The 19,528-nt window shown below is 36.8% G+C and overlaps 1 protein-coding gene across 1 annotated transcript in view; it reads left to right on the top strand.

The window, feature by feature from the left end:
• The window catches only part of LOC107708234 (cortactin-binding protein 2-like), a 20,318-nt gene extending 1,174 nt beyond the window's left edge, over positions 1 to 19,144 (top strand). Inside the window, exons 2-3 of the mRNA XM_016512414.1 lie at positions 2,993 to 3,100; positions 18,726 to 19,144. Coding sequence (XP_016367900.1) covers positions 2,993 to 3,100; positions 18,726 to 18,815 — 198 coding nt within the window. The 3' untranslated portion in view covers positions 18,816 to 19,144. The remainder of the gene's footprint in view (positions 1 to 2,992; positions 3,101 to 18,725) is intronic.
• Positions 19,145 to 19,528: the final 384 nt, after the last annotated feature.

The raw sequence follows: 19,528 nt of genomic DNA, 5'->3' as shown, positions 1-19,528 counted from the left end.
ATATATATATATATGACATTTTCTTAAATAAAGAATACATTATTAGAATGCAACAATAATTGAATTTCACACATTCTGATGACAAGTTTTCAACATATATGGATGAACCCCACTTACCACTCTTACAAAAATCAATAATACCCCGGGAGAGATGCTATAGAGCCCTCCAGAACAGTTTACTCAGAGGTTCTCCTTGCTCTCAAATGTATTGATCTGCATGCAGTGTCTTACGGTAAAGGGCGGCCTTTAGTTTCAGTAGTAAGATTTGTGTCTCATCTTACCACTTATCTTTTTTAATTAATTTGCATGACAGACAAAACATCACTTCTGAATACCATAGCCAGCCATATAGCAAATTCTTACAGATGAATGTTTCAGTGATGCACAGAGTGGCACAGAAATGAAGCAAAAAGAGAGATGTAATGAAGCGGAGGCGAATTGGGGGGGGTGTAGTTCACAGGAGATGTTTCTAAATCGGTCTGAATTTTAGTGACTCAGCTGGCATAGTTCAGAGTACTGTGTCACCCAACCGATCTGAGCTGCTTTAACTGCTCGAGGCCCCTTTACATTTAGAGTTGGGTTGAACAGGTGCGCAGTTTTCAGCTCTGCCCATTGGCCAGTGGTGTGAAGTCATAAATCTCTGTCTTGTGCATTTACTCAGACACCTTTCTCAAGGGCTACATACCCTTACAGAGGTATGTAAGGTCCATGAATAGTTTAATAGGGGGAGAGTTTTGTTTATCAAGTGTGCTGAAGTGGTCTGACCCCATCCATACCCAATCTGGCTTGAGAAAAGAATTGCTTCAGTGGCTCAACATTGCATTCTAAAAAGCATTGTGCAAGGCCTGGGCAACAGCATCTCCCGCTGACCAGTATTGCCTTTTTTTTCTTCGACCTCAGCACTCTCAGTATTGCTTTATCTGTGGATTCCCACCATTGACTGGGGTTGCAAGTCTCATTATGCGAGAATATATTCTTCAAGAATAAATCATACCGTAGTTATATTGTACTCTGACATCTGTACTTTAAGGTGCAGGAGTTGTTTACCAGTTTCTGAAGAAGATTCTATGTCTATGCTACGATCAGTGTTGCAGTTAGGATCGCACCTGAAAAACTGGACACAATTTGATTAACCAGCCACTACTCTCTAACACAGATCAGTCACATGTGCCAGTTAGTCAATTTCAACGAGACTCACTCATTAGAGTTCTTACATACAATATATGGAATGGAACATTAGAAGTTGGTCTTTGACAAGGTAGACCTAATGAAGCACATCATTTGTGGAAAGGTCACTAGAGCTACTGCTTATTTACAGGCCCTAACGATGTGAAAAATCTAAGACATTTTGATTGGGCTAATGTAACTTCCATAGTAGGTGAATATGTATTCGATCTAATTATATCTTTTTATATCTTTTATAATGTCTGTTCAATTCTATTCAATTACATAGTCCTCCAGGTATCAAGAACAAGTGATACTTTTTGTTTTTTTGTTTTTTGTCAAAAGCTCTTTGTCTTTTTTTTTTGCTATGTGATGTTAAATCATTTTCTGGATATTTCATTGCATACTACTAATTTAATTATACTGTAGTCTAAAATATTGCCTTCAACTAAGTGCATCACTGCTGTTTAGTTATTCATTATCTTATGGGGGAAAAAAGAATAAAAACAGAACTAAAACCAACTATTATAACATATATATTATAATAAATATGTAGGGTATTATAATTTAAATAATGGTTTTATAAGGCTGTATAATTCATGAGTTGTTTTATTAATAGGTCTTTGGATTTTTTAAGGTGAAAAGTAGGCCCCGTTAGATGCAGTATTTGTTTTAAAGATGAAGATTTATAATTTATCTTTCCATTAAGATTTACTGGTGGAGATGAACCAATGTATCATAAACTGATATTTATTTGCCCATTACTGATCAAATTAAAATCACCAGTATATCAGACATGAACTTGAAAACACATATCAAATGAGCAAGAGTGTAGAACAACAACTATTGTTTGTGTGGAAACATTTAAATAATTCCACAGGTTTAGGGGCCAAAGATATATTTAAAGGAGTCATATGATGTTGCTAAAAAGAACATTATTTTGTGTATTTGGTGTAATGAAATGTGTTTATGCGGTTTAAGGTAAAAAAAAACACATTATTTTCCACATACTGTACATTATTGTTTCTCCTCTATGCCCCACCTTTCTGAAACACGTAGATTTTTACAAAGCTCATCGGTCTGAAAAGCAAGGTGTGCTGTGATTGGCCAGCTATCCAGTGCGTTATGATTGGCCGAATACCTAGTTACCAGCACGGATCAGCTCCAGGCATGACGAAGCAGATATCGTCCTCTTTTAGAAGGCCAAACAAAGTAGTTTCGCTTTCACAACGAATCACACAGCGCCTTCACGACATGGCGGTGGCGGCAACAACAATACTACAGCGAGGATAAAAGTTACGCCTTCTTTCTTTGGGTGGACATTTGGGCGGCTTTATGCAAATCTTCCCACATCGTGATGTAGGTATGTGGGGGCGTGTTAGAACGAGCCGTTTTAGGTAGGCGTGGTTGACTCTTAACTTTTATAAAGAATATCTCTTTGGATTAGAGACTTTAGTCTTTGCAACTTTACAGATCTTCTTTATGCACCAAGAGCTTGTAACACTCCAAAGAGAAAGGAAAAATTTAAATCGCATCATATGACACCTTTAAAAAATACTTTATGTATTTATTTTTTGTTGTTGAAATTGCTGTCAGACAAATTTGTTCAGATCATTGCATCCCTAATTACTACCCAAGGGAGCTTAGACTAGACAGAACTTCTGGTTTCAAAAGTAGCTGGTTAATGTTTCTGTGAAAACTTAATACTGTGGGCCGTGAGATCGGTGCCCACTCAACACCTCCTCTGCCAAGGATCTAGTAGACCATCTGAGATATGCAGTGTCATTTTCCTGTAACAAGGCTCGTGTTCTTGCTCTGTGTGTTTCAGAAATGTGAGTTGAACATCGACAACCTGAGCAAACCAGAGCTCCTGACCCTTTTGAGTATCATGGAGGGAGAACTTGAGGCCAGAGACCTGGTCATTGAAGCTCTTAGGGTGAGTATGAAATCTCTGCACTTGTACGTCCTACATTTGTGCACATTAACTGTATAAAATAACAACATATCCTAATTATATTGAAGACTGTCGCGGTGGGTGAAGCATGTGCTCATGTGACCTAAAAGTGGTTAGGCTCATGGGGATTTAGGGTCTGTCCCATTTTGTTAACCAGATCCTTGTCTCTTTATACACTTTTTTTTTATTTCAGAGATACACATTTCAAAAGTTTGGGGTCAGTAAGATTTGTTATTTAAAAAATCAATCATTATTCAGAAAGGATGCATTAAATTGATCAAAAGTGACGGTAACAACATTTATCTGTTAAAAAAAGATTTCTATTTTAAACAAATGCTCTTCTTCTGAGCTTTCTAGTCATCAAAGGACCCTGAAAAAATATATCATGGTTTCCACAAAAATATTAAGCAGCACAACTGTTTAAAACTTTAGAAATGATTAATGAGCACCAAATCAATAGAGAACGATTAGAATGATTTCTTAAGGATCATGTTACACTGAAGTTTGGAGTAAATTTTACCTTTTGCCATCACAGGAAAAGAATAAATAGAAAACGGTTCTTTTGAATTGTAATAATATTTCACAATATTGCTGTTTTACTGTATTTCTGATCATATAAATACAGTCTTGGTGAGCAAAAGAGACTTCTTTCAAAAACATTTAAAACAATCTTACCGACCCCAACTTTCGTACATTAGTACAGAGGTGATGTTTGTTTTTGTCAATCCAAGCACACTTTAATGTCTTAAGGAGATAGAAAGTGTTTAGAGCTTAGCAGAAGAGCCGAGTCAAGGGGATTGTAAGGTCATGGTACAGCATTTGTCCCTATTTGTCTTTGCATTAAGGTCAGACGTTCACACTGGTGTAAGAGTTCTAGTACATCTGATTAAGATTAAAAAAGGATATACTTCCAAAATCAAGGTCAGGAGTGTCACTATATTTTCAGGTGTTCTAGTTCAGGTTGTCTCTGTGAGTTTCTAGGCCAGTGTATTGGCAAAACGATGGGCACATTTTCTGTCTCTCCATCTCAGTCTCCCTTCCTGTCTCTTTTTTGCTTAGTTTATGCAGGTTTGTGATGTTCGCTTGTGTCATTCACCCTCTTCCGCTTTACTCTGAGATGGTTTCCATGCATTTTAGAGGCAGCTCTTTTTGTTATTCTGTTCCCTTGGCTGCAAGTATTTCCCAGCTGGTTTTCCCCCTGTGGATATACTATCTCTTTCTCTCCCTCCCTCATCCCTCATTCCCTTTCCACAGCAACCAGCTCAAGCACAATGGTCTCGTTTGTTTCCTTAGGGAGATAGTGATAGGGCCAAACACGTCCATACCGACTTTTAGACATACCACTTTAAAAAAAAGCCAAATAATGCCATTTTGTTTATTTCCTAGGCCATACTGTAAATATTGCATTTGATACATGAGAGATGAAAGCAGCAATCCTATGCATTATTAAGAAGCTATGCGTTTAATTAGCGAGTTGAAAAAAAGCTCTGTGTGATGATTCGTTTTTCGTCAGAAACAATGGCGGTACATAAGCAGATTAACTGTGGAGTCACATGCCTACAAACCCTCGGACTTGCGTTCAGAGCCAGCCTGTTATATCCAGTCACATCAGTTCAGTTTTTGGGCCAGTGTCATCTTGCATTGTAAAGTTCATCGCAAGATAAATGGAAGGTCTTTAGTGCAGACAGATCACTTTGAAACGGTAAACAGTCCCATATGGACATCTGGATACAGAATATAGATGCTCACAACCCATTACGTTTCAAGTGTGCTTATTTCCATTCATAAAGCCAGAAGTGTCAAGTGGAGTAATGGCAGGTCTGTGTACAATGGTAACTACTCTGTAGTACAATGGACTACAGAGTAACTTTTCTGACACAATGTAGTTTATTAATTAATGTACTCCTCATAAGTTTGTCTTTATGTAATTCTTCATTTCCCCGCTTAAAAAAAAAACAAAAAAACAGACTAAAGCTAGTATGAATGTCCATGCTGGTTAAGGTGGGTTAGTGCTAATTTAGCCATAGCCATAATGTTCACTTTCCTGGTAGCTGATAAAGCTGGTGGTACTATCAGTATCTTTAACACTTAGCCTCTTTTGTCGGATGGTTAAATGTTGTTGGATTGTTGTTAGTATGTTGTTAATAGGTTCTTCACTGTAGCAAGAAACAGTATGTCACTATTCCAAAACCTCTTGAGCTTTTTCTTTTTCTTTTTGGCGAAATCCAGTCATTTCAATAGAAATCCACAAAACTTCTCATGAGGGCGAAATATGTAGCACATGAATATTGGGTAAAATAGTCCATCAAAAGAAACTTTTTTATTGTTACTTTTTGATACTATATAAATTATACGGTAGGTATTGTATTTTTTTTACACTGGTCTTGCTTTTTCTGCCATCTGACCTTGTAGCAATGCATTGTGGACTGCATTCTCTGAAAAGGATACATGTGATGCTGCATTAGAATTTGGCCAAAAAAATCTTGTGGGACGGTCTTCACATTGGGAACACACCGTTGAATGCCTTTAAATGCTGCCTATGTAGGCAGCTCTCTAGGTTTTGGAACAGAGCCTGTGAGTATCTCTAGGGCAAAAAGTTCACAGCTACTCTTTTTTTTTTTTTTATCTTCCATTGTGTGACCATATTTTGTTTCACCAAAACATATAAGAGCTTTGGCAAAAACCTGACTTGGAATCATAGACAAACTGGACTGGAGTAGTGTAGGCTGTCTGTTTCAGCACTATTAATGTGATTGGCTGCTTTCTGCCTGTGCCGCTATGATTAGATGTAGCCGTTTAGCTTCTGAACACGCTTTCTGGCACTGCCACGTGAGCTAGTGTCAGGCCATCGTCACTAAATGAAACTGGATACAGGTTCAGAGATAGCAGTTCAGTGCCTCTTTCTCTCCTTGCATATGAGCGATTGTTTGTGACAGTGAACATGTTTAGCCTCTGATGTGAATGCATATTTACTGGAGCTGCTGCCTCAGTTCACGTTCACATATTTATTACGGGGAGCGTCGTACATTTTGATACATTCTTTTTGTGTGGTAGATGGTAAGAGTTATTTCCCTGTGTGACTGATAAAAATAGTGCACAAACACACTGTGTACAGGGGCCAAAATTAACACTCGCCAATCCCCAAATCAACAGTGCCCACTAACTTTACAGGGAACTGCAGCATACATGGCTTAAATTAAATTATATTTTGTATATACATGTTTAAAATAACATTTATATTTATATATTAGTTTTATATCACCAATAGCAAGTAATTTTGGACACTATCTTCTAGCTGTATGTGTAGGTATCGGAATATTTGTCTGAGTATCCATTAATATTTATTATATTTTTAAGGAATTATATGATATTTTGTACATACTTTATTTTATTTAAATTAGATTTTTATATCACTGTTAGTAGGTAATTATATATATATATATATATATACAGTGGGTACGGAAAGTATTCAGACCCCATATTATTTTTATATTACCATTAGTGGGTCATTTTGAACGCTGTGGCCATTCAGGAAGGCTAAATATTTGTCTGAATGTTTTTTTTAATATTGTGTTTTGTATAAATAAAATAATACTTGATTTATTTTAATTATAATTTAATATTTTTATATCACTTTTAACAGGTCATTTTTGATCTAAAGCTATATGTATTGGTATTCTGAGTATTTATAGGTAACTATATTTCCGAATATTTATATATAATATATGTTATATATTATATATAGTTATCTGAATATTTTATTAATTATATTGTATTATATTTTATTTGTTTATATTATGTTTATATTACCATTAGCAGATAATTTTGCACATTATCTCTAGCTCTATATATAGGTATCTGAATGTAGCATGCAAATCAAAGAGAACAGCTTGGAGATGTTTGTGTTGTGTCAGAGTATTTCTCTCTCTCTCTCTCTCTCTCTCTCTCTCTTTCCCTCCCCCCTTCCACCACATCACATCTGTCAAATGCATGAAGCAGAACCATAATTCCAAATGCACGTGTCTGAAAGAGCAGCTTAGCTGATCCTCGCGCTGCCATTCGGCGAGGCTGAGGACAGTCAGTCTGTGTGTGTGGGTGGCTGGATGGATGGATGGACAGAAGCGCATGTTATGAGAACACTATCCAAACAGTTGAAAATCAGTTGAATTTACAGACCCCATCCAAGGTATTTTCCAGCGCCCTCACGTTTATTTAGAAGTGCACTCTCAATCATTTGTAAACACGAAAGATAAAGAATCATTGCAAAATACTGGAAATCTTAAATAAGCAGAATAAATCAAGCACCGCAAGCATCTGAGTCAGCCATTTTGTTTGCTTTTCTCCTAATGGCTTTAGTTTTGCCTGAACATTTAAGCAAGATTCACGAGAAAAGAGCGCTGAACTAGTATCTTTCAAGCTTTTTAGTGCAGCTGTGTGCAGAAGTGAAAGAAGGGGGTGACCACTATTTCACGAAGTCAACTGAGTCATCAAATATAGTTGGTGGGAATCCATACAGAGCTCTTTGTGTTCAACAGGCAGAAATAAAGAAAGTTCAGAAAAACAATGCATTTGAGGTTTTGGTAAATGTCAGAATTGATATTGAATTTGGTTTAATTGAGGCTAAAGGAGGCCAGCACATACTTGAATGTGTTGTTTTGAACATGATGCTGTTAAATGTGATGGCACGGTGGCAGGGAGCATCCCGTTTGGGTGATTAGTTGTTTGAGTGAGCGCTCAGGTCATGGGCATCATGTTAACTCGCTGTTATTTCTGGCTGCAGGCCAGCTGAAGACCAGCCCTGTTGATGTGACAGCCGCCGCTCCACCGGGCTCTGTTTGAGAGAGATTAGGGTTATGATGTGGAAATGTTGTCTTAACCCTCACAGCACACAGATGCCCCAGTATCTTTTATTTATCTCTTAATATATTATTAAGCTATCACATTGAAATCCAAACTGGAATTGTCCTGATGCACCATATAATACAGCAGATTTACTATATTAGGGTATTTTCGAACCGTATATTGCCACAAAAGTTGATATTAAACCGTTTATCAGATGGTACAGAAATGGTCTCACTCAAGAGGGGAAATTAATACATATTTTGTATATGATGGCAGATAAACAGAATAGAAAGCATGTTCATTTGACGCAAAAGAATGCTGTGAGATATGAGAATACAGTCTGTTGAATATGTCACGTTCTTTTGTTCCAAATAATTATGTCCTGCTATGTGTAATTTTCACCACCCAGAAGTTATTTTGTGTATTTTTAATGTTTTGACAGCTGACAGCGTGCCACATACTGAACAGCCTGTACCATATCTTGCAGTCTTGTTTTTGTTAGCAGAAAATTAAATCGTTTATAATTACAGTACCATTAAAACATTTGGGGTAATAGTTTTTTTTTTAAAGAAATTAATACTTTTATTCAAGAAGAATGTATTAAATTAATCAAACGTGACTGTTAAGACTTGTACACTGTTAAAAAAATTATAATTAAAAAAATATATTTTTCAAATGTTCTTTCTAACTTTCTATTCATTAATGAAGCCACAAAATTATGAAGCAGCACAACTGTTTTGGACATTGCTAATAACAAGAAATGTTTCTTGAGCAACAATTCAGCATTTTAGAATGATTTCTGAAGGATAATGTAACACTGAATGTAGTTTTGCTATCACAGGAATAAATTACATTTATGTGCAATTACATAAATTACATTAAATTAATTACAAATAAATTACAAATTACAACGGTACTGTTGCATTAGTTACCATTACATATTACTATTTTTTTCATCAAATAAAGTCTTGGTGAGCATAAAATACTTGGTGAGCATAAAAAGTCTTAAAAGCCCCAACATTTCGAATGGTATAATATGTGCATAGCAGACTGTTGCTACTTGTAAAGTGTACAAGTACAGTTTAATCAGCCCGTTGTAAATAAGTAGATTGGTAATCAGAGGTTACTGTATCTCTTTGTTATTCGATATTGCAGTCATGATGGGTTAGAGTCATTGAGACAGACTTCAGGGGTATCCAGAACAAGCAGGCCATTGTCGATGTGTAGCCCTTCTGGGGCTGTTTTGTCCTTCCCACTGTCTGAGGAGACATGGCGCTGTTCTGAAATGAGGCTGAGACACGATCCTTCTAGCATACAAATTGCTGTCCGTAGTCCTTGGAGAGCAGAAAGGTAAGTGTCCTTGCTTACCCTTAAAAACCGGCTGCCTTTAAATGCATCCCCTTTAAAACACTTCCCCTACGGCGTCTTTGGCTGTTGCATTGCATCTTACACTGTTATCTAAGGGCCCCTAATAACTTTGTCTGAGATTTAAAACTACCATCTCAGGGTTACGAGCCCAGATCTTTAACTGCTCTGCCACACCACCTTTCTTTTTCCTTCCTCGAAACTTAACAGCCAAACCGAAATGAGGCAGGAGCTGGATACTCAGTCGTTAAAAATGTCAGTGTGGATGAGGCCAGGCTGTTTCTCACTGAGCGCTGAATGGCAGTTTAGTCACTCCAGGCGCCAGTTACTGGTCCTCTCCCAGCCTCCTTCCCCACCTCAACCGCTCCTGTCCTTATATTTCACTGAGCGCTCTGTTGTTGTGAAAGCTGCGGTCATTACATTTCATGACAACCTTAGTTATCTTCTCAAGAAGAAGGCCAGACATCTCTATTACTGTATGAAGTGAAAACATCATCAAAATAGGTAATAACCATATGTCAGCAATGAACTATGATTTGCAACTTGCTAGTCGCTTTCAAACAATATCAAGATAAAAGAAGTTACATTAAAAAATAATAATAAAAAATGCTTCTCTAGACCTTTTCCGTCGTTTTTTTTTTGTATTCCACTGCCCCGCGTCTCCAATTTTTAAACGCAAAAATGTGTTTTGTCAACTTTTAGGAGGAAACTAGCATATACAGTATAAGGCTTCAGAGCTAACAGACATGGACTAAACATGACAAAACTCATATTCTGATTTCATAAGACTTTAAGAGACTTTCTTTTCATTGTTGAATTCCTGAGCTGTATGTGCATGCAAATTTACTATCAGGCCACAATGAGGCACAGACTCGCGCTTCCCCTTGGACTACACTATAAGTACATCCTTAAAATAAATACGTTTGTTCTATTAAACTACCCTGAAGGCTAAGAAGACCTATATAATGTAGTATATGATGCCTCAGGCTCATGGATATAGCTTTAAAGCAATGAATATCTATTTTCCTCAATATTTCACTAAGTCAGTTATTAATTTCCTGGACTGGTGCAAGAATCTGCTGTGGTAAAGAAACAAGTAGAATTTGCAGTATACCATATGGTGCAATGCAATGCAAAGCAACTTATTTATGAAAAAGTAGTCATCCATTTTGTGCTCGTTTTAGCTGCTTGAGGAAAACAAAGTGTCATTCAAAATGGAGCTGCCTCATCATACATGCCTGTAATGTAGTGCAGTTCAGATAGAAGACACTCTGTGTGTCATATGAAGCATATGTTCATGTTCATGAATTCTTGCTTCAACTGAAAATAGCATAGTCATGTTTTTACATGTGATTACATACTGAATGGTTATATGAAAACATACTTATTACAAACAAGAATAAGGTTTGTTTTGCTTGAGGAAACTTGCATTAAGCGCTTGTGCATCTGAGTCTTAAAGATTGTGTGCAGGATATGGGTTTACACGTTTATTGGATTTTCATAGATTGGTCTGTGGAGCACCACACAGAAATGTTGTTCATTCGAGATGGTCATTTAAATAGGCCACAAACATCATTAGAGAGGAATGACCAGTTTTAGCGTTCCAGCAGTGCCTGTCGATCTAGTTGGCGGAAATACACTGAAACCCTCTCAAGTTCTGTTTCAATGACTCTGTGGGAGAAAACCCCACCATCCCTCAACCATCCCCCAACCAACCCCCTACCAAACCCTCATGCGTTCAGCAGTGTTAAATAATTAAAGGATGTATGCCTTTCTTATATAATGACGTCACTATAAATACTCCTCATATGTGGGGGAAATCTGTGGTGGATGGGTCTTGAGAAAATGGGCTCTTTCCTAGTAGTGCATCATGAGTTGTTGATGTTTAGTTTAGTTTATATAATAATAGGCTATATAATGTATATCCCTACGTTATCTATCTATCTATCAATCTATCTATCTATCTATCTATCTATCTATCTATCTATCTTATCACATTGATTTGAATAGGATAATATAGTACAATATTGATATGAAAATACAAAGAGAAAGAAAACTTCCATTTTGTCTGCCAAAGGAACCATAGTCTGATTATGAGTAATTTAAACGTAATATAATCTAATTTCAATTATTTAACTTTTTGAATCTGATTACGTAATCCGGATTATCTATAATCAGCATATAATCAGTTTCTGCCCAGATTTTTTTTTTAAAGAAATTAATACTTTTATTCAAGAAGAATGTATTAAATTAATCAAACGTGACTGTTAAGACTTGTACACTGTTAAAAAAATTATAATTAAAAAAATATATTTTTCAAATGTTCTTTCTAACTTTCTATTCATTAATGAAGCCACAAAATTATGAAGCAGCACAACTGTTTTGGACATTGCTAATAACAAGAAATGTTTCTTGAGCAACAATTCAGCATTTTAGAATGATTTCTGAAGGATAATGTAACACTGAATGTAGTTTTGCTATCACAGGAATAAATTACATTTATGTGCAATTACATAAATTACATTAAATTAATTACAAATAAATTACAAATTACAACGGTACTGTTGCATTAGTTACCATTACATATTACTATTTTTTTCATCAAATAAAGTCTTGGTGAGCATAAAATACTTGGTGAGCATAAAAAGTTTTAAAAGCCCCAACATTTCGAATGGTATAATATGTGCATAGCAGACTGTTGCTACTTGTAAAGTGTACAAGTACAGTTTAATCAGCCCGTTGTAAATAAGTAGATTGGTAATCAGAGGTTACTGTATCTCTTTGTTATTCGATATTGCAGTCATGATGGGTTAGAGTCATTGAGACAGACTTCAGGGGTATCCAGAACAAGCAGGCCATTGTCGATGTGTAGCCCTTCTGGGGCTGTTTTGTCCTTCCCACTGTCTGAGGAGACATGGCGCTGTTCTGAAATGAGGCTGAGACACGATCCTTCTAGCATACAAATTGCTGTCCGTAGTCCTTGGAGAGCAGAAAGGTAAGTGTCCTTGCTTACCCTTAAAAACCGGCTGCCTTTAAATGCATCCCCTTTAAAACACTTCCCCTACGGCGTCTTTGGCTGTTGCATTGCATCTTACACTGTTATCTAAGGGCCCCTAATAACTTTGTCTGAGATTTAAAACTACCATCTCAGGGTTACGAGCCCAGATCTTTAACTGCTCTGCCACACCACCTTTCTTTTTCCTTCCTCGAAACTTAACAGCCAAACCGAAATGAGGCAGGAGCTGGATACTCAGTCGTTAAAAATGTCAGTGTGGATGAGGCCAGGCTGTTTCTCACTGAGCGCTGAATGGCAGTTTAGTCACTCCAGGCGCCAGTTACTGGTCCTCTCCCAGCCTCCTTCCCCACCTCAACCGCTCCTGTCCTTATATTTCACTGAGCGCTCTGTTGTTGTGAAAGCTGCGGTCATTACATTTCATGACAACCTTAGTTATCTTCTCAAGAAGAAGGCCAGACATCTCTATTACTGTATGAAGTGAAAACATCATCAAAATAGGTAATAACCATATGTCAGCAATGAACTATGATTTGCAACTTGCTAGTCGCTTTCAAACAATATCAAGATAAAAGAAGTTACATTAAAAAATAATAATAAAAAATGCTTCTCTAGACCTTTTCCGTCGTTTTTTTTTTGTATTCCACTGCCCCGCGTCTCCAATTTTTAAACGCAAAAATGTGTTTTGTCAACTTTTAGGAGGAAACTAGCATATACAGTATAAGGCTTCAGAGCTAACAGACATGGACTAAACATGACAAAACTCATATTCTGATTTCATAAGACTTTAAGAGACTTTCTTTTCATTGTTGAATTCCTGAGCTGTATGTGCATGCAAATTTACTATCAGGCCACAATGAGGCACAGACTCGCGCTTCCCCTTGGACTACACTATAAGTACATCCTTAAAATAAATACGTTTGTTCTATTAAACTACCCTGAAGGCTAAGAAGACCTATATAATGTAGTATATGATGCCTCAGGCTCATGGATATAGCTTTAAAGCAATGAATATCTATTTTCCTCAATATTTCACTAAGTCAGTTATTAATTTCCTGGACTGGTGCAAGAATCTGCTGTGGTAAAGAAACAAGTAGAATTTGCAGTATACCATATGGTGCAATGCAATGCAAAGCAACTTATTTATGAAAAAGTAGTCATCCATTTTGTGCTCGTTTTAGCTGCTTGAGGAAAACAAAGTGTCATTCAAAATGGAGCTGCCTCATCATACATGCCTGTAATGTAGTGCAGTTCAGATAGAAGACACTCTGTGTGTCATATGAAGCATATGTTCATGTTCATGAATTCTTGCTTCAACTGAAAATAGCATAGTCATGTTTTTACATGTGATTACATACTGAATGGTTATATGAAAACATACTTATTACAAACAAGAATAAGGTTTGTTTTGCTTGAGGAAACTTGCATTAAGCGCTTGTGCATCTGAGTCTTAAAGATTGTGTGCAGGATATGGGTTTACACGTTTATTGGATTTTCATAGATTGGTCTGTGGAGCACCACACAGAAATGTTGTTCATTCGAGATGGTCATTTAAATAGGCCACAAACATCATTAGAGAGGAATGACCAGTTTTAGCGTTCCAGCAGTGCCTGTCGATCTAGTTGGCGGAAATACACTGAAACCCTCTCAAGTTCTGTTTCAATGACTCTGTGGGAGAAAACCCCACCATCCCTCAACCATCCCCCAACCAACCCCCTACCAAACCCTCATGCGTTCAGCAGTGTTAAATAATTAAAGGATGTATGCCTTTCTTATATAATGACGTCACTATAAATACTCCTCATATGTGGGGGAAATCTGTGGTGGATGGGTCTTGAGAAAATGGGCTCTTTCCTAGTAGTGCATCATGAGTTGTTGATGTTTAGTTTAGTTTATATAATAATAGGCTATATAATGTATATCCCTACGTTATCTATCTATCTATCAATCTATCTATCTATCTATCTATCTATCTATCTATCTATCTTATCACATTGATTTGAATAGGATAATATAGTACAATATTGATATGAAAATACAAAGAGAAAGAAAACTTCCATTTTGTCTGCCAAAGGAACCATAGTCTGATTATGAGTAATTTAAACGTAATATAATCTAATTTCAATTATTTAACTTTTTGAATCTGATTACGTAATCCGGATTATCTATAATCAGCATATAATCAGTTTCTGCCCAGAACTTTTATTTTTTTTAATTCATACTTTTATTTAGCAGTGATGCTTAAAATTGATCAAATGTGACAGTAAAGACATTTCTAATGATACGAAAGATTTTTATTTCAAATAAATGCTTAACTTTCTATTCATCAGAGAATCTTGAAAAAAATGTATCATTGTTTCCACAAAAATATTATATATGTGTGTGTGTGTGTGTGTGTGTGTGTGTATATATATATATATATATATATATATATACAGTATATACACACACACAGACACACACACACACACACACATATGATTTCTGTACTGCTGCCCCATGTGCTGTTACCCACGAGTACACTGTATATTCCTCTGTAAATAATGGAATTATTTCAGCCGGTGTCTTGCTTTATGTGTGGTGTGCAGCTGTGGCATGTGGTTTAATCTTCCTAAGTGCATCCTGTAAGGAAGTTAATGTATGGTTTTGTTTGTGTGAAAACCTCAATTTATGCTTAACAGACACTTGTCATTATAGCATGCTGGGGTTACTTTGCCTTTCTCTTGTGACTGTGATGATTCACTCATTTGTGGCAACTGCTTCTGAGCTCATTCTCTTCAAAGAATCCAAATAATCTTTTTTTCTGGTGCTTTTCTCTGCTGTAAATGCCAGTGAGCCACTGCTGTGACCTGTTTATGTAAGAGCTCCTTGCGGGGCTGAACTCGAATGTTTGAGCTGTGTTGCTTCGACTTTGGCAGGAAGGAAAAATCAGGGTTGGTCGTGATTCATTGCTTCACATTGTACACAGTATGGAAAAATGCCCTAAGTGGTACACATTTATGTAACAAATGGGAACATTGTGTGTGCTTGAGCATGTGTATGTGTATATTTGTGTTTATTTCAGGTCAAATAAATCCACCCATTTCTTTAAATATGGCTGAATCTAACCCTGTCTCTGTTGCTTATCCATAGAGAAGATGTCAGGCTGCATTTGGGATATATGCAGCAAAAGCATGGATTTCCATAAGTGAATCCCAAAGGGAAGTCGGTTTCTGTGTGTGTGAGTGTTTCCCATCAGAGTAAAGCAGCGCCTTGAGCTTAATATGAATCTGACCCAGAAGTGAGTATGCATGTGGGAGTATGACAGTTCCTCTTCACTTCATGAGCAGCGCTGCCTGTAGTACTATCTCTATATTATCGTGTCCTGTTATTTTGATGTCAATTTTAATTCTTGTCGATAGGGACCAAGTTTGTGTCACTGTTTTTCCTTCGGTTTGACATTCCCTGCTGGATAGTTTTTATAGACAGCTTGTAATTAAAAGTGCAGGATTTCCTCATTGCCTGAATTGTTTGTTATTGATTTTGTCTCTGACTCTGTCAAATGTCGCCCAATGTCATTTACTCAGCCACAGGCTTTATTTTGCTTGAACAGATGTCATGAGAATAATGTTTCTAGTACGTCCTCATTTCCTCAGAGGTAAACTGATATCAAACTCACTGAAGAAACCAGCCAATTGTGCTGCTACAAGCTACAAACAAGGTCAGAAATAAACTTTTTTTTATGACACCTGGCAATAGAAAAGTGCAGGTAAATTAAGCTGCCATAAATACAGTTCAAAAACAATCTTTCTGAACATAGTTAATAAAACAATTTTAATTACATAATTCAAATCAATTTATGGTAACACTATTTTAAGGACCAATTCTCACTATTAACTAGCTTGCATATTACTAGCATATTGTCTTTTTATTAGTACTTATAAAGCACATATTAATGCCTTATTCTGCATGACCATATTTTAGATCCCTTAAAGCAGGGGTTTTTGTTTGATTAATAGAAAGCTCAAAAGAATAGCATTTATTTAAAATATAAAACATTTGTAACATTGTAAATGTCATTTTAAGGCGATCTTGCTGATTTTTGTTTTTATTTCATTTAAATTACTCATACAATTTTTGCCCTTAGACACTAAGGGTTATGCTAATGTGGGTCAGGTGATCTGGACGTGATCAGGGCTCAAAATTGTGGCTTGTATGAGAAGGTACATGACAGATGGTGGTTGGTATTGAGGGTTTTCTGATGGGGGTGGGATGGTCTAGGCCCTAGTTGTGCTAAACTGCTAGGGACCGCTCGGCAGGGTTGCCAGGTTTTCACAACAAAATCAACAAAATTACACAGCCCAATCGCTACTCAAAACTAGCCAAATGTACAGGCCCTCTACCATATGCTATTCAGCCTCATCATCAATATGGAGCCATTAAATCTGTCTATGAAAACTGAAAATGTTCAAAACCTGTGAAAGCCTGTAAGTCACAAGCATTCAGATGTGACTGTCACAAGACAGTCTTCTCCGTTCCTCTCTTCCTCTCCATCAGCCTGATGCCTTTTGATCTCGCATTTGGGTTAGGAGAGCTGCAAAAGTCCTTGGCCCACAAAGCCAGCTCTCTGTTGATCTAATCGAAAGGCCCCTTGTGAGAGTCTTTGGACACACACACACACACACATTCAAACGGAAGCGACACAGAAAAAGCACTTTCTCCCACAGAAAGGTCTTACTCATGGGTTAACCCAGGGGTAGGGAAGTGACTCGTTACTTCACCTTTCAGAAAAGAAAAGGCCAATAAGAAAGCCCCAAAAATGTGAAGTGCTTTGTATAATTTGCAATTAGTAGATAACTGTTTTTGCAAATATCTGTCATGGGTTTGTTACGTTGTGGATTCCGTAGGGAAAAAGTATATTGCCTCTTTCTCATTTTGGTACCCACCATTGCAGTCATCCCCTGCCACTCCCCTCAAACCGTCCTTGTCTTCCCCTCTTTCTCTGCTCATTTTCAGCATCTCTTCCCCTTTGGCAGTATGCCCTGGACCCCTCACTTAGCCAGCGCGTGCCTGTAAATGTTAATGCTAATAAATACCAGAGACCTGCCTGAACACCAGGGGTCCTGTGTACACAATTTAAGCTCAAGACCTGGCAGAGAGTGTCTATGAAATTTCAACAGGGTTTCTTGTCTTATTCAGCCTCTTAAAACCCAGTCAGATTAGGACATAGCTATACAAATAAACTTGAATTGACTTGACATTTAATGAGCAATAAGTTTTTCCCTGCTTCCTCTCCAGTCCACCTGGACCATTTAGATGCCAGAAAAAATGAGTCATTCACAAACCACCATGATATTGACACACATTAGCATATGCCTGCTCAAATCTACATATTGAAGGAATGGTTCACAGAAAAATGAAAAGCCTGTCATTTACTCACCTTCATGTTGTTCCAAACTTGTGTGACTTTCTTCTGCAGAACACAAATAGAAGATATTTTGAAGAGTGTGATAACCAGCGTTTTGGTTTCCATAGACTTCCACTGTTTCTGTCACTGACACATTTCTCAAAATATGTTCTTTTATGTTCTTTTTTAAGAAAGAAAGTACCTCCATGTACAGTAACTTCCATGTAACAGCATAGTTCATACAATTCTATCATTATTTACTCAACCCCATATAGTTCCAAACTTGTCTGACTTGTATATAACCTGCTGACTTTCTTTCTTCTGTGAAACATAAATAAAAGTTGTTGTTTTTTTAGAAATATTTGAGATTATTTGGGGGGGTTTTCCCTTCCGTACAATGGAAGTCAGTGGGCTCCAATGTTGTTTGGTTCCCAACATTCTTCACATTTTTTTTTATTTTTATTTATTTATTTTTTTTTGTGTGTGTGTGTGTGTGTGTGTTCTGCAGAAGACAAAAATACTATCATGTTTGGAATTACATGAGGGTGAGTAAACTGATGGAATTTTTATTTTAGGGTGAACTATTCCTTTAAATTAAAATGAGAGAGTGAAAATGATGTAAAGCTGAATTACATCCTTGAATAATATTATAAGTGGGCTTCAAAGAAATAAAGCTATAAAAGTTTATGATTAGGCTTTTTAATATTCTTGTAATTTTGGTAAGTTAAATTTTGGCCTCAAGTGAGGGCTTTTACCCTGTAGCTGTCATAGTAAATGGCTCTGCAATTAATAGAAATTTATGCCTAATGTCCTAAAAGATTGGAATTTCTTTCTACAGTAATAATAGAGAGCGACAACTAAATCATGGCCTCATTATAACTAACTAAAGCTTTAGTATTAGTATTAACAGATGTGTTTTGTACAAAGCAGTTTTGTTCTGATTTTTCACAAACAATAATTATATCAGTCAGACATAACACTTCTTTGTTGTTTTGTGGCAGGTTACCTCCACCTTATCCTCATCTTTACTCTCGATACCATGCAATGTGTTGAATGTTGCTCCTGACCCCCATGATGGACAGATAAAGTAGCACATAAGGAGGAGGAGGGACGGCACAGCCTCTGTGATTATAGAAGAGATTTGTGAAAGCCTAGAGGAAAGTGCCAGATGGCTGAGAATCTCAAAGCCCTCCATTCTCTATCTGCCATGACACACAGACATTTCTCCAGCCTCCAGACTCCCATCTCTTTAGATCTCTCACTCTCTCTCATGCTTTCAGTCTTTCCCTCAACCCCCACCTCACTCTCTTTTCCTCTAGACTTTGCAATGTTTACTAGCTCCTTCACAGTTGTCGGTCAGAATAACAGGAGTATGTTTTAATTTCCCTGTTTTCTCTTTCTGCTTTGCTCATGCTGTGCTTCCTGGGTCATTCCTGCTCTAAAGTACATTTTCATATCTCTATGAAATATTATACGGGATAAAATATTAAACTTAGGCATTTTAAAGATGGAAATCATATTAGTTTTTATTTAGTTTACATGCAACATCATTTGTAGTGGGAAAACAACAGCATTATTAAATATTAGCAATGGATCTGATGGATTATGTGTTGTTTTGTAACCTTAGTTTTTTTTTTTCACTCTAAATCCTTACATCCAGTTTGATAATAGAGAAATTAGTATGGTGGTCATTTTTTCTGCCATTCCATAAAAACACTTCCTTAAATTACAACACAAGCAGGTCAAATTTAAGGTGAAAGTACTTCATATGAGAAATTTCCATCCTGATCCACCATAAGGATTG

The sequence above is a fragment of the Sinocyclocheilus rhinocerous genome, unplaced genomic scaffold (genome assembly GCF_001515625.1).
Source record: "Sinocyclocheilus rhinocerous isolate Xijiao unplaced genomic scaffold, SAMN03320098_v1.1 scaffold2670, whole genome shotgun sequence".
In the NCBI taxonomy this organism is placed as follows: domain Eukaryota; kingdom Metazoa; phylum Chordata; class Actinopteri; order Cypriniformes; family Cyprinidae; genus Sinocyclocheilus; species Sinocyclocheilus rhinocerous.
Note: the sequence above shows the minus strand (reverse complement) of the source record. Positions and strands in the feature narration are given on the sequence as shown.